The sequence below is a fragment of the Molothrus aeneus genome, chromosome 26, assembly GCF_037042795.1.
Source record: "Molothrus aeneus isolate 106 chromosome 26, BPBGC_Maene_1.0, whole genome shotgun sequence".
Classification (NCBI taxonomy): domain Eukaryota; kingdom Metazoa; phylum Chordata; class Aves; order Passeriformes; family Icteridae; genus Molothrus; species Molothrus aeneus.
The window spans coordinates 1,347,427-1,371,935 of record NC_089671.1 but is presented as its reverse complement, the minus strand read 5'-3'; the positions used below and the strand labels follow the sequence as shown (position 1 = coordinate 1,371,935).

The 24,509-nt window shown below is 57.1% G+C and overlaps 3 protein-coding genes across 7 annotated transcripts; 2 read left to right on the top strand and 1 right to left on the bottom strand.

The window, feature by feature from the left end:
• The first annotated feature begins 1,420 nt into the window (after positions 1 to 1,420).
• COG1 (component of oligomeric golgi complex 1) lies at positions 1,421 to 10,868 on the top strand. 4 transcript variants are annotated; one of them, XR_010785057.1, is made up of 15 exons: positions 1,486 to 1,774; positions 2,261 to 2,505; positions 3,727 to 3,908; positions 4,576 to 4,746; positions 4,831 to 4,984; positions 5,143 to 5,353; positions 5,480 to 6,235; positions 6,469 to 6,615; positions 7,468 to 7,629; positions 7,890 to 8,017; positions 8,426 to 8,534; positions 9,170 to 9,279; positions 9,371 to 9,446; positions 9,573 to 9,843; positions 10,690 to 10,868. XR_010785057.1 is itself a non-coding variant. In XM_066565914.1 (15 exons), the coding sequence occupies exons 1-14, from the start codon at positions 1,529 to 1,531 to the stop codon at positions 9,821 to 9,823; spliced, it is 2,715 nt and encodes a 904-aa protein (XP_066422011.1). In that variant the 5' UTR covers positions 1,486 to 1,528; the 3' UTR covers positions 9,824 to 9,843; positions 10,690 to 10,868. The 4 variants fall into 4 exon arrangements, 3 of the variants coding, with proteins under 3 accessions (XP_066422010.1, XP_066422011.1, XP_066422012.1); XM_066565914.1 differs by having other exon boundaries at positions 9,806 to 9,843; XM_066565913.1 differs by lacking the exon at positions 9,573 to 9,843 and having other exon boundaries at positions 1,421 to 1,774.
• A 480-nt stretch (positions 10,869 to 11,348) lies between these two features.
• VCF1 (VCP nuclear cofactor family member 1) lies at positions 11,349 to 19,916 on the bottom strand. 2 transcript variants are annotated; one of them, XM_066565916.1, is made up of 4 exons: positions 19,784 to 19,916; positions 17,960 to 18,056; positions 13,935 to 13,997; positions 11,349 to 11,996 (listed from the first exon to the last, which is right to left on the bottom strand). In XM_066565916.1, exons 1-4 carry the CDS (start codon positions 19,828 to 19,830, stop codon positions 11,760 to 11,762), a joined length of 444 nt encoding a protein of 147 aa, XP_066422013.1. In that variant the 5' UTR covers positions 19,831 to 19,916; the 3' UTR covers positions 11,349 to 11,759. The 2 variants fall into 2 exon arrangements, with proteins under 2 accessions (XP_066422013.1, XP_066422014.1); XM_066565917.1 differs by lacking the exon at positions 13,935 to 13,997 and having other exon boundaries at positions 19,784 to 19,903.
• A 168-nt stretch (positions 19,917 to 20,084) lies between these two features.
• Positions 20,085 to 23,906, top strand: MTNAP1 (mitochondrial nucleoid associated protein 1). The gene is made up of 4 exons (XM_066565890.1): positions 20,085 to 21,672; positions 22,035 to 22,142; positions 22,574 to 22,690; positions 23,123 to 23,906. The coding sequence occupies exons 1-4, from the start codon at positions 20,085 to 20,087 to the stop codon at positions 23,149 to 23,151; spliced, it is 1,842 nt and encodes a 613-aa protein (XP_066421987.1). The 3' UTR covers positions 23,152 to 23,906.
• The last annotated feature ends 603 nt before the right edge of the window (positions 23,907 to 24,509 follow it).

Genomic DNA, 24,509 nt, shown 5'->3' with positions numbered 1-24,509 from the left:
CTTGAAATCCCTTAATTCAGGGATGGGGACTGTCCTCAAGTGCCACATCCACACAGCTTTAAATCCCTTAATCCAGCAATGGGGAATCCCCAATTTCCCTGTCCCCAAGTGCTACATCCACACAGCTTTAATCCCTTAATCCAGCAATGGGGAATCCCAAATTTCCCTGTCCCCAAGTGCCACATCCACACAGCTTTAAATCCCTTAATCCAGCAATGGGGAATCCCCAATTTCCCTGTCCCCAAGTGCCACATCCACACAGCTTTAAATCCCTTAATCCAGCAATGGGGAATCCCCAATTTCCCTGTCCCCAAGTGCCACATCCACACAGCTTTAAATCCGTTAATTCAGGGATGGGGACTCCCCCCACTGCCCTTTCCATGCAGAAATTCCTCCTGATGTCCATCCTGCCCCTGTCCTGGCACAGTTTGAGGCAGTTTCCCCCTGTCCTGTCCCTGGGAGCAGAATATATCAACTCCTATAAACAAAAAGTTCAGCTCTGAGCAGCTGTGCAGCCCAGCAGCACCAACACTGCCCACACAAATAAACCAAACCGCTCCAAAACACCTGGGATTCTTTTTCTTCCCATCTCAATTTCCAGCACAAACAGGATTTTAATACAACATCCGAGCCCACCTGCTCTGCTTGCAGAGCATCTCCCGCAGAGCTGGATCCTGCCTGGCTCTGGATCTGCCTTTCCCTTCAGGGCTGGAAGGAACCTTAAAGCTCAATCCCATTCCACCCCATCCTGGATGGATTTTGGGGGAATATCCCGCTGCTCAGAGCGGTGTTTTTGGAAGGGAAGGATGGGTAAACACCCCCAGCCCGGTTCGAACCAAGCAACCCAAAGTGCCCCGAGGGCGAAACGTCCCGGGGTGTGTGGAGGGACAGCGGCACCCGCAGGCCGCGGAGCCCGACCCGTTTCCCGGGAAACGGGGAAGAAAAAGAAAACGCGATAAAATAAATAAACAAACTATAAATAAAATAAACAAAGCGGCGTTTGCTCCCCTCTGGCCGCGTCGCTGTGGCAACGCGGCTGTGCCCGGCATAAAGATGGCGGCGACGCTGCCATGGCAACGACACCGGGGTGCGGCTGTGCCCGGCACAAAGATGGCGGCGCTGCCGTCGGCACCCAGGCCTGGATGTGCCCGGCACAAAGATGGCAGTGCCGCCACGGTAACGGCACAGGGGGTGCGGCAGTGCCCGGCACAATGATGAAGGTGCTGCCACGGTAACGGCACCTGGGTGCGGCTGTGCCCGGCACAAAGATGGCGGTGCTGCCGTGGCAACACAGCCAGGTGCGGCTGTGCCCGGCATAAAGATGGCGGGGCTGCCACGGTAACGGCACCCGGGTGCGGCTGTGCCCGGCATAAAGATGGCGGTGCTGCCGTGGCAACACTCCCGCGTGCCCGGCACAAAGATGGCGGCACCGCCCCGCAGTGACGCCCGGAAGCGCCGTCCCCTTCCGGTGCCCAAGATGGCGGCGGCGGCCCCGCCGGTGAGTGCTGGTGCCGGTGTCGTGGCGGCGATGGCCGAGGCCGAGGCGCTGTTCGAGGCGCACACGGCGGCCGAGCTGCGGGCGGTGGAGCGGCGGCTGCGAGCCGGCATCGAGCAGAAGCGGGAGGAGCTGCGGCAGATGGTGGGCGAGCGCTACCGCGACCTCATCGAGGCGGCCGACACCATCGCCGAGATGCGGCGGAGCGCCGAGCGCCTGCTGGGCGCCGTGAGGGGGCTGCAGCGCGGCGGCACCGCCCGGCCCGGCCCCGCCGGCACGGTGAGGGGCAGCGGGGCGGCCACGGAACCCCTCGGGGCCTCTTTCCCCCTTGGAGCCGTTCTTTTGCCCCCAGTCCATCTCCCTGCCTGGCCCCTTTCCCACCTTCCTCTCATCCTGCATCCCTTCTTCTCTCCACTCACCCCCCATTCTTGCCCCTTTTTTATCTCCCTGTCTATTCCCCCATTCCTTCTTTCCCTCTTGGACCCACTCTTTTCCCCCCCACTCCTGCCTGGGCCCTTTTTCCTGCTCTCACCCCTTTCCCACCTTCTCTTCTCCACCCATCCCCTATTCTTGCCCCTTTTTTATCCTCCTGTCCATTCCTCCATCCCCTCTTTCCCCCATGGAGCCACTCTTTTCCCCGCACTCCTGCCTGGCCCCTTCTCTCACTCTCACCCCTGTCCCACCTTCTTCTCTCCACTCATCCCATATTGTAGCCCCTCTTTATCCCCTTGTCTATCCCCTCATCCCCCCGTGTTCCCTCTCCAGGTTCGCCCACCGGCTCACCAGAGTTTCTATGGGGCAGCAGCTCAGCTGAAGCTGCTGCTGGAGGTTCCCGAGCAGGTTTGGGGGGCGGTGGAGGGGGGCCGGTACCTGCCCGCGGCCCGGCTCCACCTGCTCGGGGCTCACCTGCGCCGCCAGCTGCAGCTCGACACGCCCCGAGCCCGCTCCAGCGCCGTCCTCGCCCGCTTCCCCATCCTGCTGCGGCAGGTGGCGGCTGCCAGCCACCTCAGGTGAGCCGGGCACGGGCACGGCAGGGCTGGGTGAGGAGGGGGTAAAGCCCTGGCAGAGCCTCCTTCTCAGGTTACACAGAGATGTTCTGGCTGTCACGTCCCTGGAAGTGTCCCAGTGCCCTGTCCTGGTGGGATGGTGGATGAGACTCAGAGCAGGCTGGTTTAGGGATTGGGAAGGGCTGGGTGAGGAGGGGGTAAAGCCCTGGCAGAGCCCCCTTCTCAGGTTCCACAGAGATGTTTTCGCTGTCCCATCCTCCCAGTGCCCCGTCCTGGAAGGTGGACAAGACTTGCCTGGTTTAGGGATTGGGAAGGGCTGGGTGAGGAGGGGGCAAGGCCCTGGCACAGGTTCCACAGAGGAGTTTTGGCTGTCCCATCCTCCCAGTCCCCTGTCCTGGAAGGCAGATGAGACTCAGAGCAGGCTGGTTTAGGGATTGGGAAGTGCTGGATGAAGAGGGGATGAGGTTCTGGCTCAGGTTACCCAGAGAAGTTTTGGCCATCCCATCCCTGGAAATGTCCCAGTGCCCCGTCCTGGTGGGATGGTGGATGAGACTTGCCTGGTTTAGGATTGGGAAGGGCTGGGTGAAGAGGGGGTGAAGCCCTGGCACAGGTTACACAGAGAAGTTTGGGGATGAGGCTCTGGGTCAGGTTACCCAGAGAAGTTTTGGCCGTCCCATCCCTGGAAATGTCCCAGTGGCCCATCCTGGTGGGATGGTGGATGAGACTTGCCTGGTTTAGGGATTGGGAAGTGCTGAATGCTGAAGTTCCCTCCCAGCCCAAACACTCCCTGTCAGTGGGACTTGCTCAGCCCAGGGAAGGCAGGACAGAAATCAGCTGCAGCAAGGGGGGAGAATAATTCTTCACCTGTGCCAGGAGGCTCTGCCTGAGGCAGCTGCACGTGGATCCCACAGGAGAGCCCAGGGCAGGTGCCAGGCTGGGAGCACAGTGCCCTGGAAAGCTGGCAGGCAGGGACAGAGGGATGTGAGGGAATCTCCCATGGCCAGCAGCACATCCTGGGGGCTCTGTCAGGTAACGGGACAGGACTGACAGGGATTTAGGGAGCTCCTTTCCAACCTGAACCATTCCATGAGCCTGGCACATAAACCATCTCCCCAGTCCTGTAACACCCAGATTCCAGTGGGAAGAGTCCCACTTTGGCAGGCAGCACACGAGCCCAGCCCTGGTGTGGCTCAGGCAGTGACTCCCAGCTGGTTCCTGTGGCAGATCCACCATCCTGCAGGAGAGCAAGGCCCTGCTGCGCTGCCCCACGGGCTCGGAGCAGGCGGTGGCAGAAGCCCTGTGTGCCATCATGCTGCTGGAGGACAGCTCCCCACGGCAGGCCCTGGCTGACTTCCTGCTGGCCAGGAAAATGGCCATCCAGCAGCTGCTCAACCAGCCCCACCACGGTCAGTGCCACGGGGGGAGCCTGCCCCGCAGCAGGGAGGGGACACTCCCAGAAATTGGGAAGATGGGAGACTCCCAGAAATTGGGAAAGATGGTGAATGGGAAGAGGGGAGATTGCCATAAATTGGGAAGATGGTGAATGGGAAGAGGGGAGATTCCTATAAATGGGAAGATGGGAGATTCCCATAATTGAGAAGATGGTGAATGGGAAGATGGGAGATTCCCATAACTGAGAAGATGGTGAATCTTGGAAGAGGGGAGATTCCTATAAACAGGAAGATGGGAGATTCCCATAAATTGGGAAGATGGTGAATGGGAAGATGGGAGATTGCCATAAACTGGGAGGATGGTGAATGAGAAGATGGGAGACTCCCATAAATTGGGAAGATGGGAGACTCCCATAAATTGGGAAGATGGGAGATTCCCAGAAATTGGGAAGATGGCGAGTGGGAAGAGGGGAGATTCCCATAAACCTCATGGTGACAGGGACACTGCAAAACAGCACAAAAGTTACCAGTTCTCAGGGGCTTAGGCCAAGCTGAGCTGTAATGGGGGAGCAGGTGGGGCATGAGGCTGAGTCCTTTGCCCTCCAGCCTTTCCCTGGAAGGGCCCACAGTGCCGCTGGCCTGTGCTGAGGGGCTGCCCTGGCTCAGAGTCACCTCTCTGCAGGCGCAGGTATCAAAGCTCAGGTGTGTTCCCTGATGGAGCTGCTCACCACCACGCTGTGCCAGGCCCACGCTCTGTTCTACACCGTGCCCGAGGGGGCGGCCCCGGAGCCAGCCCTGCCCTGTGGGTTGCTCTTCTCCACCCTGGAGAGCAGCACAGGCCAGAACCCCGCAGGTGAGGCCTGCACCTGCCCAGGTGTGCGGGCAGGAGGGTGCCCCGTGCTGGGTGCCCCGTGCTGAGCCCTGGCTGTGCTTGCAGGGAGAGGAGGGGTGCTGGAGGAGGATCTGAAGCTGAGCAGGTGGTTCAAGTACCTGCCCGAGTCCGTGGTGGAATTCCAGCCAGCCCTGCGGACCCTGGCACACCCCATCAGCCAGGAGTACCTCAGGGAGACCCTGCAGCAGTGGATCAACATGTGAGTGGGACAGGGCAATCCCAGCCTGGCTGCCTTCCTCCTCATCCCCTCATCCTCCTCATCCTTCAGCCTGATTGAAGCAGCCAGAGGCAGCACAGCACATCCAGCTGCCTGTGCCAGGCCTCACCCCCCTCACAGGGGTGAAACTTTGCCTCCAGGTGCAGTGAAGACATCAGGACAGGGGTCAGGACGCTGCTGGTGTACGTGAAGAGCATGAAGGGGCTGGCAGGGATCCGTGATGCCGTGTGGGAGCTGCTGTCCAGCGAGTCCAGCAGCCACAACTGGGAGGCCGTGTGCCGGCGCCTGCTGGGCAGGCCTGTGTCCTTTTGGGAGGAGCTGCTGCAGCAGCTCTTCCTGGACAGGCTGCAGGTGGGTGCTGTGCCCTGGGGAGCCTTGCTCTGCACCCCCAGGTGTTGTCTCACCCAGCTCAGAGTGCACTGAGGCTGGGTTGTAGTGGCACATTGAAATCGGTTTTTTCTCCTGGTTCTGTTGCAGACTCTGACCAAAGAAGGCTTCGACTCCATTTCAGACAGCTCCAAGCAGCTGCTGGCTGCAGCCTTGCAGGAGCTGGAAGTGAAAGGTGGCAGCGGTGCCCTGAGCAAGCAGATGCAGCTGGAGCACAACGTGGCCCTGTTCCTGTGGTCGGAGAGCCCCGGGGACCTGCCCGGGGACGCGGCGTGGGTCAGCGTGGGGCAGCGCGGGCCCTTCGCCAGGAGCGGGCTGGCCATGAGGGCACAGGCGCTCACTCCGTGCGTGCAGAGCTTCTGCTCCACGCTGGACTCCAAGCTGAAGGCCAGGCTGGAGGATGTCCTGTCCTACCTCCCTGGGGACGACTCTGTCCCCAAGGAGCCACCGCGCTCCGCCTTCGACCGCTTCGCCGACGCTGGCACCGTGCAGGGGCTGCTCCGTGACCGCTGCATCGCCTGCGTCCAGCACCTCCTGGGCTGCGTCCAGGAGCAGCTCCAGAGTGCCCAGAGCCAGCTGGACCCCCCTGGGGATGCCAGGCTCAACGCTGTGCTCTTCATGGCCAGGCTGTGCCAGGCCCTGCCCGAGCTGTGCCCTCACCTGCAGCGCTGCGTGCTGGGCCGGGCGGGCGGCGCCGAGCCCAAGGAGCCGCGCTCTGCCAAGAAACTGGGCAAGGGCAAGGCCCAGGAAGTGTCCCCCGAGCTGGCCAAGTGGCAGGGGGTGAAGGCAGAGCTCCTGCAGCAGAGCCTGGTGGCTTATCAGCTCTGGAGCTCGGCTGTCAGCAAAGTAAGAAGCAGTTTCCCTCCTCAGAGGTGGTTTTTGGGGAGGGTTTGGTCACTGGGGCTGCCCAGAGCTCCCTGTGCTGCTGCCCGGTCACAGGGGTGGCTCCAGGGCCTTGGTGTCCATGAGGGTCACTCTGGGAGCTGCAGGGGTGCAGCAGGTCACGGGCAGGGAGGGCTGGCTGCTCTTGGCCCTGTTAGAAGTGTCCTGTGATCAGGGCTTTCACTGTCGTGCTCCAGGGTCTGGTTCAGTGCTTCACCCACACGTTGCTGCTCGACACAGCCGGCTCTGTGCTGGCCACGGCCACCAACTGGGACGAGATTGAAATCCAGGAGGAGACCGAGTCTGGGAGCAGTGTGACCTCCAAGATCCGGCTGCCTGTGCAGGTACGGGGAACAGCCTGTGGGAGGAGCCCAGCACTGGCTCCAGAACCCCTGGCTGAGCTGCTGGGGAGGGTGTTTGGGGTCACCAGCAGGGGACAAACACTCTGTGGTGCTCTTTGAGACACTCACCTCATGAGGACAGAGGCCAGAGGAAGGAAATGGGTCATTGTTGCTGTTTGTCTCTGTGAGGAAGGTTGGCCCAGATCCTGTAAAACTGAGCCAGAGGAGGACTTAGGCCTGGTTTAAACACAGAGGTCCCAGGAGAGAGGTTCCATGGGAGTTGGATACATTGAAGGACAGGGCTGCAGCAGTGGGACTGTGGAATCCTGAGGGAACTGAGGCGTGTGGCTTCCCAAGGGTGTGGTGGTGGCACAGGAAGGACCTCACAGGGACAGAGCAGGTGACAGGGGGAGGAGGGCCAGGCCTGGAGTGAGTTCTGTGTTTGCACAGCACGGGAGAGGCTGGACAGGGAAATGCATGAGCCTTATCCAGTGAATTCTGTTATGTGAGGGGAAAAGCAGCTGGGTGAGAATGCAGGAGGCCCAGGAGGTGAGGGAGGAACAGCCCCAGGGAGTGGGTGGGCAGAGCAGGGTCTGTGCTGACACAAGATTAACAGGGAATTCTTTTCTCACTGCACCCAGTGTCTGGTAAAATCTTCTGGGGGCTTTGGGAGCTGCTGTAACCCAAAATCTGAGGTGTCAGTAGCTCAGACCCTGTGAGATGGCCAAGCCAAGCTGTGGGGCAGAGCTTTGTGGCTGCTGTGGAAGTGGGGCACTCCCAGCAGCCAGCTGAAGGGATGTGGAGGGGAATGGAGTTTACAGAGCAGCTGCAAATAAACTCTGTTCTGCTGCCCAGCCCTCGTGGCACGTGCAGTGCCTGCTGTTCAGCCTGTGCCAGGAGGTGAACAGGGTTGGTGGGCACACCCTGCCCAAGGTGACCCTGCAGGAGCTGCTCAGGAGCTGCATGGCAGAGGTGCTGGCTGCCTATGGGAAGCTGGTGGAGCAGAAGCAGGAGAAGGTACCTGGGTGTGGGATGGGAGGGAGAAGGTGGCTGGGAATGCAGGGGCACATCCAGCTCCTGGAACAGAAAAACAGCATGACAATGCCTGTCCTGACAGCTGGAAAGGGAACACCCTTATACTCACCCTGCCTCCCCCTCAGCTGAGGCAGACACCAGATTTCACACTCTGGTTGTGCCTTGGTGTTGTTGAATGTTGGCCCTTGGGCAGCCTGCCCTGTGCCAGGGAGGTGCCCCATTCCTGCCTGTCCTGTTTGCAGAGGCCAGACAGCTTCCCCCTGACCCAGAGCAGAGCCCTGCAGTTACTCTACGACCTGAGGTACCTCAGCATCATCCTGACAGCCAAGAGTGAGGACACAAAACCCAGCAGGATCAAGCAGGACTCCGGGTATGGCTCATTCTGGGGCTCACATCCTCCAGCAGGGCTTTGGGGGGCCCTGAACCAGTGCAAGCTCCAAACTCTGGCACTGCACAAACACTGAGCTCATCCTCAAACCAGAGGAGGGCTGGGGGTCTGGGGCTGGTTCCCCTCCTTGTGTCCATAGGATACCCTCAGAGGGTGCCCCTGGACAGAGCAGTTGAGCTTCCAGCCAAGAGTTAAAGCCCTTGGGGAGCACCATGGGCAGCAGTTCCTGCTCCTGGGGTTGTGTAAGAGCTGGAAAGCCTTGGGGCAGCTGCTGTTGTGCTGAGTAATTCCTGTTGTGCTCAGTCACCCCAGACAGGAAATCCCTGGCTGCTTCAGAGCTGGCATCACCAGGATGTCACCCCTGACAGGAGCTCTCTGCTCTGCCTGCAGGATTGAGAAGGTCATCGACTTCCTGGAGGGACACATCGACCCCTTTGACCTGGATGTCTTCACCCCACACCTGAACAGCAACCTGAACCGCCTGGTGCAGAGAACCTCGGTAGGGAGCAGGGCTGGAGCAGCAGGGACCCTCACAAGGCCTTCAGCAGGGCAGCTGGGCTGCTCTTGAATGCTCAGTGCCTCCAGATAAGCACTGGCACTGCCTGGAAAGGGGAAGAGTGCTCAGTGCCAGCTGAAGATAAGAGGAGCTGGCTGAGCCGGCTGCACAGCCCTGCTCTGGGGCTGCCTGAGCTTTATCTAACAGGATTCACTGGAGCCTGTGCAACACTAATTGGGTTAAGTAGTGCTGAAACAGGTCTGGGACTCAGCTGTGGGAATGATTAAACACCAGAGTTAAGAGGAGGGAGGGAGGCACTTCCTGTTCACACTCAGTGCTGATGGTGTGCCAGTGGATTTACCACGTACTGTGGGGTCAGCTCTGCAGGAACCCCAGATCCAAACAGCTCCTGGTGCCTTCCAGCTCCTCTTCCCCAAATCCTGGTCCTCTTCCCCAAATCCTGGTGCCTTCCAGCTCCTCTTCCCCAAATCCTGGTGCCTTCCAGCTTCTCTTCCCCAAATCCTGGTGCCTTCCAGCTCCTCTTCCCCAAATCCCGGTGCCTTCCAGCTCCTCTTCCCCAAATCCTGGTGCCTTCGAGCTTCTCCTTCCCAAATCCAAGTCTCTCCTGTGCCTTGCAGGTTCTCTTTGGGCTGCTGACTGGGACAGAGAACCAGTACACGAGCAGGGGCGGCACTCTGAGCTCGCAGGAGCTCCACAACATCCTGCCCTTAGCATCCAGCCAGATCAGGTGAGGCACCCAGCTCTTCAGGCATCCTCCTGCCTCTGGGAAGCTGCTGTGGAATTGCTGCTTCCCACCTTTCTTTCTTCCATCTCTTAAGGTTTGGACTCCTGCCACTGAGCATGTCGAGCTCACGGAAGAGCAAGTCCACTGCCAGGAGCACAGAAAGAGTCCAGGTTGGTGTTTGAACTGAGCTGTAAAAACAGGAATATTTTCCTACTATTCATTGTCCCCCTGACACTGGAGTTTATGGGCAAAGAAGAAAGTAGCCAAAAATGATTTCACCTGATTTTTATTTTCAGTAAAAGGAATCATTATGGCAGCACAGCAGGGGATGGGGTGGATTCCTGCAGGAGCCTCCAAAACCCCACCCACCCTTTGCCCCTGTGGTTTTGAGGCCACTGCTCTGTGGCAGGCAAAAACCACTGCAGAGGCAGTGAGGGCTGACATGGATGAGGGCAATGCATCAAAGCTCATGAAAGAGGGCTGCAGGAAAGGCTGCAGGACAGCAGCTAATGCTTGAACTCCTTTGCAGTGGGATGCTGCCCTGTAACCCCGAGGAGGCCTGGCCAGGTACCCCAGCTGTGTGAGGAGTGTCCTGCTGCTGCTCCCCTGGTGCTCAGCTGTAGCAGCCAATCTTTCTGTTGCTCCATTTCCCCCAGTTTAAAACATCTGCTTAGATGGAGCTCTGTGTGCTGGGTGAGAGCCAAGGAACACCTCACTGCTGTGGGAAGCAGCAATTAATGTTTCCTTTACTTATTACCAGCCCAATCTGTCCCTGGTGGTCTTGGCAACTGGGACAAGTTGTTGAGTTGACAAGAGCCAAGACCAAGAGGTCAAGGCCTGGTTTTACCAGTGTCATTTGAGATGATGTTCAATTTGCAACTCTGCTTCTCCAGTTCTCGCAGCCCTTAAGGACCAGACCCAGCAGAAGGGGTGTTTAAAAGCCCAAAACTTCCCAGCAAAGGTATTCCTTACCTCTCACAGCTCAGCTGGATTAGAGCATAGAAGTGTGCAGTGATGTCTGGCTCGTTGTGTCAGTCCCCTCAGCTCTGTGCTGTGCTCAGCACACCCGTGTCCTGTGCTAGCCACACTTGCCAGGATCCCTGACAGATGCTTGCTCCTCCTTCAATGCTAAAACTCTTCTGGAGAGGTTAAAATCTGAAGTTCTCCAAGAACAGCTCTTGCAAGAGCACCAGCTGTGCTTCTACCACGCTGTGATCCCTTGCTCAGAGGGTTTTGCTGAGTGTTCCTCGGGGTTTTACGAGCATTGAGTGCCTGTTGCTCCCAGCAGTGCGCTGTGCGTCTGTCACTCCCCCAGCAGTGACACCGCTCTGGCTGTGTGCCCTGTGCTGCTGAGGGCACAGAGGGAGCCCCGGGGGTGCTGTGGGAGTCAGAGTCACTTTTGTGTTCCCACAGGGCCAGGCTGCAGCTGCTGTGCTGCCCAGGGAGGACGAGGCTCGGCCGGGCGCGCTGTTCCGGCAGCTCCTCACCGACGACGAGGACGCGGCGGCCCCGTCCCTCTTCAAGCTGGGCTGGCTCTCGGGCATGACCAAGTGAGGCAGCAACCAATAAAATGCTCTGGCTGTTTGTCTTCACTGAGATGTGTCTGTCTGTCCCCTCGGTGACACTTCCCATCCTCAGAGCAGGGCGTGGCACGGGAAGCAGGCACAGCTTGGATTGTCCTTGTCCCCTGGCTGCTGCAACAGAGGTGGAGCTGCTCTTTCACCTCCTATCCTCACATTGTTAAAGTCAAATTAAAGGGAAAAAAACAAAAAGCCAAAACAACCTAGACACTAACAGAAAACAAAACATTTCACAGCTGGGAAGGGGTGCTGGAGCAGGGTAAGACGCCTGTGTCCTCCAGGCACCACCACCCTGCTCTGAGAGGCCCCTGCAGCACCTGCCCGACCTGTCCTGCTCTAATTTCACATTTCCCTTGCAGTCCTGCAGCAGTGAAGCTCATGAGAGAAGCCTCATCACCCTGAACGGGGTAGGAGCTCACAGAGGCCTAAGCACCTGCACTCACTGCTCCTATTCTCACTAACTCTAAATGCTCAAAAACTTATGTTGCCAAATCATTTTGTAACTAGTTTATTGAAATTAAAAAAAGACTTATAAAACTGAAGAGGAACGCTTAAGAGAACTTTACAGAAAGCAACAACTTGCTAACAAACAGATTAGGCAGTCAATTGGAATTGGACAGTTTGCAATCCTATAACACACATGTGGACTCCTCAGTCTCCTCTTGCCACGTACTTTAGAACCACCCCAAAAAGAATCCTATAAAAATTGCTTCAAAGCCCCTTTTGCATTGCAATAGTGCAGCAAACCACAAGTAAACAATCTCCTGTTAACCTGTTATTTCAAATATAGACTGAAAAGGCAACAGGCCATTTTGTGCAATTCCATTTTAACAAACTTTGAAGTTGAAATATCAAATCTACACAGTGCTGTCCCTTCACAGAAGGCAGGGAGCTGCTGGGTCATCATGTAGGGAGGCGTCCCCGGCTCTGTAGGCTGTGGAAGTGGGCTTCCTTCAGGATCTGGTTGATGTGGAAGTAAGGACCTTGGCTTAGTGCAGACTGCTCGTGGAAGGGCTGGGAGGAGACAGGGCTGGATCCTGCAATCCTGGGGTTGAGGCTGGACTCGGCTCTGTCGGGGCTGTTGATGCTGCTGCTGCTACAGCTGCTGCTGCTGCTGCTGCCACTGTCACTGCTGGAGGACTGGGACACACAGAGGGTGAACAGCAACATCAGACACTTCTTCCTCACCCCACAGAAGCAAAGCTTTAGGATAAATCCCTCCCCCTTCCACATTTCCAGCCCGATGGACTGATGAAATCCCCCTTGGCACAAAGAGGTTGTTGTTGGCCACGCCAGTGTCCCAGAGCTGAAGGGACAAGCCTTCACCCAGGGTTCAGGGACATCCAGGGTGTTGGGTTTCAATCCTCCCCAGTGAAACCCTCAGCTCTGCCCCCAAGCCCACGTTTGCACTAGTGAAGTTTGCTGGGGTGATCCAAGAATTGGAAAATAAAGAACATTCCCAGGGAGCTGCAGTGTCAGTGCAGGCAGGGCAGCGCTGGCACTTCTGCTCTAGCACAGGTTTGAGGGAGCACCATGCAAAGCACTTTCCTACAAGGCAATCCTAAAGTGAGATCTGAAGCGTCCAAAGCAAGAGGCTGTGAGAAACAAACGCACACCAGACCCACTGTAAGTTCTTTGAACACCCTACCATCAAGTACTCCTCTCCCAGTGAAGCACCCCATGGCAGTGATAACTGGAACTGGTCCATAGCAATTCCACACCAATTTACTTGACATGACAGTGAAAGGGCAACAGGCACTGAGGAATTGCTCATGCAGGGAAAAGAACTCAGCATTTGACTGGGATAAGAGGCCAGGGCTCATTTGCCAGCATTTAGGACAACCACATTTCATGGGAATGGCTGGAAGAGCATTTGCCATCATCATAAGGGATTCAAAGACATAAAACACCATTTTAAGGGCTGCTAAGGAAAGGTTCCATTAGTTCCAGTTTTAGTTTGTCTGATCTGCTGGTCAGGACCTGCAAATATTTGGGTGAGTCAATCAGCAAGTGGCTACTCTGCCACCCCATAAATGATTCATAAAAGCAGAGCAAGTGACAGCAGCTAAAAAAAAATCAATATTTTTGTAAGGATTAAGCCACAGAAGTAACAGCTTTGTGGCCACATCAGAAGAGGACAAATTTCATTAAATCCTCAGGGATTTACCAGTCAGCACCACTTCCAGAAGGGCTTCACCTGGAGTAAATCAGGAATGGTGCACGCTGCACCCAGCAGTGTGTGTGTGTGTAAATCAGGAATGGTACAAACTGCACCCAGCAGTGTGTGTGCAGTAAATCACACACCTAGCAGTGTGTGTGTGTAAATCACACACCCAGCAGTGTGTGTGTGTGTGTGTAAATCACACTCCCAGCAGTGTGTGTCTGTGTGTGTGTGTAAATCACACTCCCAGCAGTGTGTGTGTGTGTAAATCACACTCCCAGCAGTGTGTGTGTGTGTGTGTGTGTGTGTGTAAATCACACACCCAGCAGAGTGTGTGTGTGTGTGTGTGTGTGTGTGTAAATCACACACCCAGCAGAGTGTGTGTGTGTGTCTGTGTGTCTGTGTGTCTGTGTGTGTAAATCACACACCCAGCAGAGTGTGTGTGTGTGTCTGTGTGTGTAAATCACACACCCAGCAGAGTGTGTGTGTGTGTCTGTGTGTCTGTGTAAATCACACACCCAGCAGTGTGCAGTGCCCAGGGAGGCACTGTGGATATTTGGGTGGAACACAACTCTCCCTCTCCCCTGATCCACCATCGATCCTGACCATCCAACCCTGACAAATTCCTTTGTTTTGCTAAGCACCAAAAACGCTTCAGCTCTGTGGGAGCGCAGCAAGCCAAGCCAAGGGCCCCGGGCTGCGAGGGGACAAAAACACCCAGCGGGGTCATTGCCCAGGGAGCACAGCTGGAACCACGGGGGCAAGCAGCTCCTCTGCCTCCATCTGGAGAGGGAGAGAGCCCGGCAGCACAGGGAGGAGCTGGGGGTGGTGCTGGGCAGCGCAGCTGCTGTGGCAGAGCAGCACAAAGAGTCACACGCGATGCTGAGGGGGCCCAGCAGCCTCGGAGACAAACCCACCGCACAGGACACTTTGTTTCCTTTTAGTCTGCGCTCCTTAGTGAGCTTCGTTACAGCCACCTTCTGCAAATCAAGGTAAAAATCCAAATGAGAACCTGGCCTGGCTGGCTGCTCGCGTTTCACATCTCAACAAACATTTTCCAGCTGTTAGTAGTGAGTGTTCTGTGCATCTCAAAGCTGGCAGCGTGTCCTGGGACGTGCTTCTGACACCTCAGCCTGGTGACAGATGGCCTTTGTCAGACCCTCTTTATTTCCAGTTCTCCAAGGCAAAGGTTCACTGGCACTGGCACCCCTTCATCACTGCCCACCTCACATGGAACACCTACCATGTCCCCAGGCTGTGGTGCACATTCTGTAAGGCATTTGGACTACAATCAGACAAGAAAAGAATCCTTAAAGCCATCAAGTCAGCAAGGCAGGCATCAACAAAGCTTTACAGGGCCAAAGGAAAGCAGCCCAGTGATATTTATGAATAGTTTAGCTATCAAAAGGGCATCTTCAAGGTTTACTGGGCTCATTTACCCTTAACATCACACTTCAAGTTTTAAAACAAACAAATGTCCTGTTAAATGTGCAGATCTGGGACAATCCCTCGGGACAGGAACTGGAGAAAGAGCCACTCAAGCCCTGCTGCTCTCAATGCCTTCCAAGAGGAGTTTAACAGAGCCACGACCTGGTTTTAGTCAGAACTGAAGAGCAGCCCTTCCCTGGATAGTGGGGGACAAGAACTTTGATTTGATCTGTGCCAAGAACCCAGCAGTGTTTCAATCCTGCCCAGAACAGAGAGGAGCTGTGAGAAATTCAGGTTTGCAGAAGTTGTTCAGGAAGGAAAGGGTCAGCCAGAACACTCAGACTCGCTTCCTTCCCTGGGAAAACCAGAGCAAAGGGTTTGCACTGCTGATTCCCCAGGCTGCAGAGCTCAGCTGGGAACCCCAGCACTGCCCTTGGAGGATCCACTGCAACCCCAGCACTGCCCTTGGAGGATCCACTGCAACCCCAGCACTGCCCTTGGAGGATCCATTGCAACCCCAGCACTGCCCTTGCAGGATCCACTGCAACCCCAGCACTGCCCTTGGAGGATCCACTGCAACCTCAGCACTGCCCTTGGAGGATCCACTGCAACCCCATCATTTCCTTTGCAGGATCCACTGCAACCCCAGCATTGCCCTTGGAGGATCCATTGCAACCTCAGCATTGCCCTTGGAGGATCCATTGCAACCTCAGCATTGCCTTTGGAGGATCCACTGCAACCTCAGCACTGCCCTTGGAGGATCCACTGCAACCTCTCCTGGCTTGATCTGGGGACAAGCAAAGGATTTCTGACCAAATGCAGGGCAAACAACACAGCTGAGCTCCTGGAAAAGGGAGGACAGGCTGAACAGGAAGGGAAATTCAGTGGCAAAGGCTCTGCCTTGCTAATGTTTAACCCTGGCTGGAGCTGCAGCCCTGTGGCTGTGCCTGGCCATGGACTGAGCCCAGGACAGAGGTTTCTGTCACCCTCAGGGTGGCTGTCACCTGTGAGTGGCTGCTCCAGGAGCACCAGGAGTGGCACATCCTTACAGCAAGTGCCCAAAAAGCAGCAGCCCAAAAAGCTCCATTCATCAGGAGAAAACACTGGGAATTCTGTTCTGTGCTGCTGTAGATTAAAGAGAATCTGTTTCCATCCTGTCAAAGCTGGAAGTGCTGCCTGTCCTGGGTGAGTGGACAATCCAGAGGGAGAAAACAGCAAATCCTTTGGAATTGGATGTGATTTGGATGAGCAAAGTCAGGGACTGAGGGGTAACATCACAGAACTGCCACTAAAGAAAAACCTCCCTTCACCTCATTCTCCACAGCAAAACATGCAAGACAAAACCAATGGGAAGAGATCCTGGCAAAAACCACTGCCTGACTGCCATCAGGTTTAAACCACTGCCTGACTGCCATCAGGTTTAAACCACTGCCTGACTGCCATCCTGAGGCTGTGTTCTCAAAGAGGCCTCGCTCTGCAAGAGGGAACAGTCAGTTTGAACCAAAACAGCCCAGGGGAATCAGGACTTTGGGTAATGTCTCACAAAAAGCAGGTTTGCAACGCCCTGCAATGAAAAGCAGCTCTCCTGTGCTCTTGGAAGTCACAGATTGCTCCCACTCCCCCTTTCCAGGCAATATCCCAAATCCAGGGGGGAGTTTTAACCAGCCAGAGGTGTCTTTGCACACAGCAAAGGGTCAGGGAAATAAATGCAAGTGCTGCAAACTGGCTGAGACTTTCCAAGCAGCACCAAGTGCACAATGAGCACAAGGATTCCTCCCTTGGGCACAGGAAGTCCTTAACCAAATGTTGGAATAATACAGATTTCATCTCCTGGCTTGAAATTCTGGGCATGCTCAGTTGAGGGATCTGACAAGAAAACAAGCCAAAAAAACAAAAAGCAAAAAAAAAAAAGCTCCATTCATCAGGAGAAAACATTGGGAATTCTGTTCTGTGCTGTTTGAGAAGCTGTGCCCACATTCCTCAGCAGTGATGTGAGATTCCACATCACACCAGGGTTTAATGGGTTAAAACCAGACTTTGCCAGGCAAGTGCATGCAAGAAGCAGAGTCTGTGTTAGGCTGAGCTGTGACCTTGCCTGTGCTGTTCCCTGGCAGGAACCAGGCCAGGGCTGCTGTCACCCCTCGTGTGTGGCCCCTGCCAGCCCTGTGGCTCTGCCCCAGCACCAGGTGTGCACACTCCAAGCAAAGGTGCTGCTTCTGCCACTCACCATGGGGGGGTTTTCCTGATCTCCTTAATTTCATTAGTCCTACTGCAATCCCTTGTTCCACACTAAATCCGTGCTCCTCCTGCCACAAAGCTGCTTTAGCTTTAACTACCCTACACACACGGAGGGCTCTGACCTGTGGGACAATGATTCAGGGTCAGGTGGCACAAACCAGGCTGCTGCTCCCCAGCAAAGCCCAAAATGCAAAATTTCCCTCCTGTAAACACAGCAGCTTTCACCCCAGGGGATTCCTTTGGGATGGACAGCAGCTCTTAGGGCATTTCCAGCATTCCTGGCACATCATCTACTTGTCCAGGTTAACAGAGAGTTTCCCTCACAATAGGAATGTAGAAATATCCATTTCCAGATTGTAAAAGAGCTCCAAGTTACACAGCGACTGAATGTTTTCTGCAAAGTACAATTAACAGTTGAATAATTGAGTTAATTCTGTAATAATTCAGACTGTAATTGCTCATTCCAATCCACCTTCAAAGTGAGGAGGTTCTAAAAAACTGAGGATATTTCCAAAACATTCAAAGAAATTAATTTCATTAACTTCAGAGAGGGAGCCTGCACTCTGCACCCTTTTTCCATGAATGTTTTACAACACAAGGACGTGGCTCACAGTGAATTTTCAGGTGATTCACCCAGGTGACATCTCAGAAAATCTGGCAGCAGTTGGGAAATCAGCAATTTTTATTTTTTTAAAAAAGAAAAACAATCTCAAATTGCACTGAGAGAACACCTGGCTGGTGAGGGGTAAGACAACAAGAGAGTTTATCCCACACCCAGAAAAAAATTAAAAAAAAAAGAGGAAAATATGAGAAAAAAACCCAATGAGTTTTGAGATTGTCTTGCTTACACTGAGCAGCTCTATCAGAGCATTTTTTGCACATCAGATAAGGCCTGCCTGGAATGTGTTTTGTCTTTCTCCCACAAATAATCACCTCTCTGTGAGGCAAGGCAAAGCTGATGGTCAGGCAGAGTGAGCACAGGGTCACATCCACCCCCAGCATCCCCTCAGCTCTGGGCACAGCTCAGCCCAAACCAAACCCAACAACCTGGAAATTCTTTCCCTGGGTGCTGCAAGGCAGGATTTGAAATTTCTTCCCAGAAATATTCAGGCCAGGCATAACCAGGCTCATTGGAAGTGCTGATTTCCAAACTGATTTCAATCTCTGATGTCACCAATTCAAACCTCACCACCTCAAATGCAAAGCTACAAAACAAAACTGAAAATAAAAGCACAGATATGGAATGCAGCCTGGGTCTGGCTGGGAGGGCTCTCACCTCAGTGTCCCACGAGTCCTGCAGGACAGAGTTCCTGGTGCTACGTTTGCTCTGGGGAACGTGACCATCCTCTTCATTGCCATTCCTCCTCCTCTTCCTGCAGGGGAGCAGAAATCATCAGCTCATGGATCCAAAAAGGGCAGGGACACCTGATAAATGAATGCAGGGTGTCCCCAGCCCCCTGAGGTGCTCTGGGCTCTCCCATTTCTCAGAGAAAAGGATCCTGCTCCTCACAAGATGTTTCCCATCAGTTGAAGGGACTGGATTAAAACCATCCCTCGAAATAAACTCATTTAACAACTGCCAGCCCTGCAGAGGTAAAAATAATCCCTGGGCTCAGAGTGACACCTGACAGGCTGGGGACAGCCCTGGGACGAGTGGCACTGGCCACATCTCCAATTATTCACCTGCTCTCACCAGCCCACGAGGACTCCTTAGCCTCTCCCCTCTGACGGTGTTTGGAGTCACATTCCAAAACAACCCCATTTCCCAGGTGGAAATGAGGTTTTGTCAGGAAACATCTTGTGGAAAACAAACTCTTCCCTGTCTCTGATGTATCTGCCACCCTCTCATGGCACCTTGCACTATCTGGCACGGTGGGTGCAGGTTTTAACCCAATTTTTATCCAGATCTTTGCAGGCATCGAGGCAGAGCAGAGTTTGGAGGAGGACAGTGGGGTGGGGGCAGTGCTGATATTCCCAGATTCCAGGAGATAAGGGGAACACCTCAACCACCTGGACTGGACAGGAGTTGGGACGGCCTGGGGCAGTGGGAGGTGGCACTGGATGGGACTGAAGGTCACTCCCAGCCCACGATTGGTGATTCTGTGCCACCAACACAGCAGCTGCTCCCCAGCAGCCTCCCAGAATTCCCACACAAACATCAAACGACTCCTCCCCACCCTACAAACACGACGAGTCAGCCAGGATCCAAAAAAACACGGGATGGAGCTGTTTTGGTGTGCCTAAAATTAACCCGTGCTCGGATGAGTCAAAACACACTCGAGGGAGGTATTTATAGGTATTTATAAGCGGCTCCTTTCTGTGCAGCAGGCTCTGGCCCACGCCTACAGCCCGGAGCTGCCTCCCTGCTCCCCATCCCTGGGATGGCAGGCACTGAACGCTGTCCGTCTGTCTGGGAACACTCTGGGGAAGGGATTCTCCTCCGGAGCCTCGGGCTCCTTCCTTTCCCCAACCTCTGCAGTGACCTCGGCAGCCTGGACGGGGCTTGGGGCACCCTGGGTGTCCGTGCCCGTGGTAGGGGGGGCACGGGACGGGCTTTGGGGTCCCTTCCACGCCATTCCCCGACTCCACGATCCCCCACAACAACCTCCCAGCTCCCATCCACTCCACGATCCCTCAGCTTCTCCCTCACATCCCGCAGCAGGGGTGGCACAGGATGGGCTTTAGGGTTTTCCACCCCATTCCCCGACTCCACGATCCCCCTCAGCTCCCACCCGCTCCAGGATCCCTCAGCTTCCTCCCCACATCCCGTGGTAGGGGTGGCACAGGACGGGCTTTGGGGTCCCTTCTACCCCATTCCCGGCCTCCACGATCCCTCAGCTTCCTCCCTCGCATCCCGTGGCAGTGGGAGCATGGGACAGGCTTTGGGGTCCCTTCCACCCCATTCCCGACTCCACAATCCCCCTCAGCTCCCACCCGCTCCACGATCCCTCAGCTTCCTCCCCCGCATCCCCTCACCCTCCGGAGCGCCCCCCGCCTCCCCGAGCCCCTACTGAACCCTCCCAGCGCTCGGGGCCCGCTCTCCCCTTCCCCTCAGCGCGGCCCCTCCTTGCCCCCCTCAGGCCTCGCCGCCCTCACCCACCTCTGTCTCGCTCCCCGCTCGCTCGGCAGCGGCTGCCGACAGCTCATGGCGGGCGGGAGCGCGGCGGGGCGGGCGGAGGGGCCGCGCGGAGCGGGGGAGGCCGCGCCGAGGAGCGGAGGCCGCGCTGAGGGGCGGCAGCGCGGCCCTGCCCGGCCCCGACCGCCGCTTCCGCCGCTTCCGCCGCCTCGCCCCCGTGACGTCACGGCGTGCGCCGGGGCGGGGCGGGCCGGGACATTGTGACGTTACAGCGCGCCGCGAGGGCGGACATTGTGACGTCACCGGGGCGGTTCCGGTACCGGTGATGGCGGCGGGGACGGAGCTGTGCCCGCACTGCGGGCGGCCCTTCAAGCGGCTCCGCGCGCACCTCCCGCACTGCAAGGCCGCGCCGGCAGCACCGGCAGCACCGGCAGCGAGCCCCGGCAGCGCCGCGCGGCCCGTCCCGAGCAGTGCCCGAGGCTCAGGGGCCCGCCCGAGCCCCGCCAGCGCACCGGGATCGGCGCCGGGATCCAACCCCCAGCCCTCCGCCGCCACCGGCAGCGCCCCGGAGCCCAGCCCAGCGCCGCTTCCCCGCCCGGCCCCCGGTACCGGCCCTGCCGCCTCCGGTAGCGGCCCCGGCGCGGTGCAGGACGTGGCCCGGAGCCTGGACCTGCACCCCGAGGAGGTGGAGGATGTGCCCCAGAGGCTGCGGGAGGGGGTGAAGGTGGTGATAGAGAAGCACCGAGCCAGGGTGGTCCGGGAGAAGGAGCCGCGGAGCCGCGGGGAACGGACGGAGCCCGGCCCCGCTCTCCGCAAATCTGCCCCAAAATCCCGGAGCAAGGAGCCGCCGAGCCAGGGAGCCGCGGGGAGCGGGACTGCGAGCTCCAAGGGAGGAAAAAGCAGCTTAAAGGCGACAAAGACACTTGGAGAGCCCGCGGCGAGCAGCAACAGCCCCGGTGACCTCGTCCAGAAGAAGGGAAGAGACAAATCCCGGGCAGGAGGGGAGCGGGTGCAGATGGAAGCTGGGGTGGGATCTGAACCCCCCGTGTGTGCTCTGCACCCCCGGAGCCTCCAGCTGGCAGCGGCGGAGCCCATCGGAGCTCACGGCCGGGGGACAGCCAGGAACGAGCTCAGCCTGCCGGGGCTGCGGGGGGAGGCAGAGCCCGAGGCCACCGTGAGCACAGCCCCGGGGCTGGCACTGCAAACCCAGCCCGTCCCGAGCCCGGGCACAGCCCCGGGGCTGGCACTGCAAACCCAGCCCGTCCCGAGCCCGGGCACAGCCCTGGAGCTGCCTCTGCAAACCCAGCCCTTCCCGAGCCCGGGCACAGCCCCGGGGCTGGCACTGCAAACCCAGCCCTTCCCGAGCCCGGGCACAGCCCCGGGGCTGGCACTGCAAACCCAGCCCGTCCCGAGCCCGGGCACAGCCCCGGGGCTGGCACTGCCCCTCACACCCCAAACTCAACCTGTCCTGAGCCCGGGCACAGCCCCGGGGCTGGCACTGCCCCAAACCCAGCCCAGCCCGGGGCTGGCTCTGCCCCACACGCCCCAAACCCAGCCCAGCCCGGGGCTGGCACTGCCCCACACGCCCCAAACCCAGCCCAGCCCGGGGCTGGCTCTGCCCCTCACACCCCAAACCCAGCCCAGCCCGGGGCTGGCTCTGCCCCTCACACCCCAAACCCAGCCCAGCCCGGGGCTGGCTCTGCCCCTCACACCCCAAACCCAGCCCAGCCAAGGGCTGGCACTGCCCGACATGCCCCAAACCCAGCCCCTCTGCTCAGCCAAGGGCTTGGAGTGGTTTCCAGAATTGTATCCCGAGTCGGGAGGGCTGAGGATTTTTCCAGGGAAGTGTTTCCACGAGGATGTGAGGATCACGGTGGAGACACCCAGGGGTGGCTTGGCACAGGGGCAGCAAGGTAATAAAAATCTCCCTGCTGGGATGTGCTGGAATGGCAGAGGGAATGGGAGACGAGGGGCAGGGAGTGGGAAAGGAGGGGTAGGGAACGGGAGAGGAGGGGCAGGGAATGCTGGGCTTGCCCAGGGAAGGATCCAGGAGAATCCAAGGAGCTTTAACTGGGCCTCCTCCAGCCTGCAAAGCCAATGGGTGATGTGTTCATGGAGTCTTGGCTGGACAGAGCCCAATCTCTGTGGGAGAGGTGATTCCCTCTCCTTTTCCCAGCCCAGATTGCACCTCCCATCCCATCCCATCCCATCCCATCCCAGCTGCCCTGGCAGCACAGAGCCCTCAAGGCTGTGACCAGGCTGTGTCACCCTGCAGGTCCCCTGTCCGAGAGGCCCCTGATGGAGGTGAGGCTGGGCGAGCTGCACACCTGGGCCAGCACCTGCAGCTTCTCTGCCCAGGGGCTGCTGGGAGCCGTGCAGAGAGGTGAGAATTCCTGACTTCTGGGGCTGATCCATCCCACTTCCCTGACTGACTCTGCTGGGCCAAGGAGCCAGCCTGGATCTTTACAAAGCACAAATCATGGAGTGGTGGAAGGGTCTGGGAGGGACCATAGAGATGATCCAGAGCCATTCCCTGCCTTCCACTGTCCCAGGTGGCTCCAAACCCCATCCAGCCTGGCCTTGGGTGCTGCCAGGGATCCAGGGGCAGCCACAGCTCTTCTGGGCACCTGTGCCAGGGCCTCACCCCCCTCACAAAAGGAACAATTCCTTCCCATCCATCATCCCATCAATCCCTGCCCTCTGGCAGTGGGAATCAACAAACACCCCCAACATTTTGGCTCTGTAAAGTTGCAGGGAAGCAGTGAATTCCCAAGAGCAGCCCATGATTTATCCCTCTCCTTTCTCTCCCAACAGCCTGGGGCAGTTATTGTGCCAAGTACATCCACGTGAAGCAGGGGGGACCTGCTGGAATCTCCATGCTCCTGGCTGGGTACTGCCTGCTCAGCTATGGCTGGAACTATCAGCACTTCAGTAAGGCTTCCTATCTCAGGAATTCTTCCTTTTGCAACACTTGGAAAGTCTGTTTAGCATCCCTGCTAATTAAAGCTCTGGAATAATTGAAATAATTATTTAAACACTCCCCATTTAATACCAGAGCTCAGAGAGCAGCATTCTCTAGGTGGGCAGAGGAATTTGCTTAATAAAAGTGCTGATAGCAGTTGCTGACTCACAGCTTCTCCCTGGAGAGCACCAGGATTGTCAGGAGCACTTGGAAAAGCCCACACGGGGCAGAGGGAGGAGAAGCTCCAGCAGGAGCTGCATTTCCTGACAGATGACAAGGGGTTTGCTGGTGTTTGGGTGGCTCCCCCTGGCAGCACAGAAACAGAGAAGCTGCACTTGGGCTGGAGTCCTCAAACAGATCCCTGAGCTGACCTCAGAATTTTTTCCTCCCTGTTCTTCCAGAGCGGCACCGCTGGCGAAAATACCACTGAAGGAGCTGGAGCAGCAGGCAGGGAACAGCCCCAGCTCCTGGAGAGGCAGCAGAGCTGCCAGGAGCAGGATCCCAGCAGGAATTCCCAGCAGCAGGGGCCTGGCTGGGGCTGGAGCGGAGGAGGAGCTGCTTTGCAGGTCGGCTTGTGTGGCACAGAGGTGACAGGGACAGCCCTGCTCACCCCTCCGTGCTCAGGCAGCTTTAGTAGTGAAATGAGAAAGCTGTGGAGGCACCTGAGAGATCTATGGGGGCAGGAGAGCTCCTGGAGGTTGCAGAGTCCCAGATCCCTTGCTTGGCACAGGGGACAGCACCTTGTCCTGAGCTGTCATTAGAGATTATTTGACAATTCTGCTGTAGCTGAGTGCACTCCAACCCCAAGAACCGTTCCCTTTAAATTCAGAGCTGTGCCTGGCCCAGCCCAGTTTGTACTCTCCCAGTTTGTGCTGGTGGGACTGGCCAGGACCTGTGTGAAGGCACTGGAGCAGCAGCTCAGACCACAACACCCCAATTCTGGGGAAGAAACCTCCATGGGATGAGCTGTTGTGCCCAAAGGGCAAACCAGGGCAGTCAGGAGTGCTAGTTGGAGCCTGCCATTCCCAGACATGTCTGGGAAAGGGTTGCTCATGTTCCAGGCATGAAGAGCAAAAAAAAAAAGAGGCAAGAATTAAAAGTCTGAGCTCTTTATTCTGCAGAGTGCAGTGACAGAGGTGCTGCACCAAAAACTCTCACCAGCAATAAAAACCTGTGTGGATTTTCCTTTCCTGCTTGGGTTGTGATCTCAAACGTGGTGCTTTGTGCCCCCTTCCCAAGGGATGAGCACATCCCCACACCTCCCTGTGCTCAGGATCCTGGCCCCAGCCAGTCCTGCACCCCTTCACTCCTTGGCAATGCTGCTGCTGCCCTGCCTGCCCTCAGCCAGCTGTGCCAGGCCCTGATTTCCATTGCATGCAGTGATTTCTGTGCCAGCTGTGAGCTGGTGCTGGGCAAACCCTGCTGGCTGTCCTTGCCCAGCAGCTGCCCTGGTGCCGTGTCCATGGTGTGTGTCCTTCCCCTCCTCCTCTCCTGAGCTGTGTGGAGCACTGGAGTCACTTTCCCAGCAGCATTTCCAGCTGAGTCCTCCTGCTCTGGCCGGCACAGGGAGTGGCTGATCCTCTCTGGGGGCACAGGGAAAGGGTTTGTGCTGGATCAGCCCCTGCCACGTTCCCACACAGTCATTTTGACCCCATTTCCAGAGGAATGGGATCATGGAAACAGCACCCCAAGAGTTCCAACTACACCAAACCTCTGAGCCAGAGGGATTTGTTGTTCCCAGGATTCTTACCTCTGAAATCCCTTCCCCTGCTAGTTCCCACCCCAGCT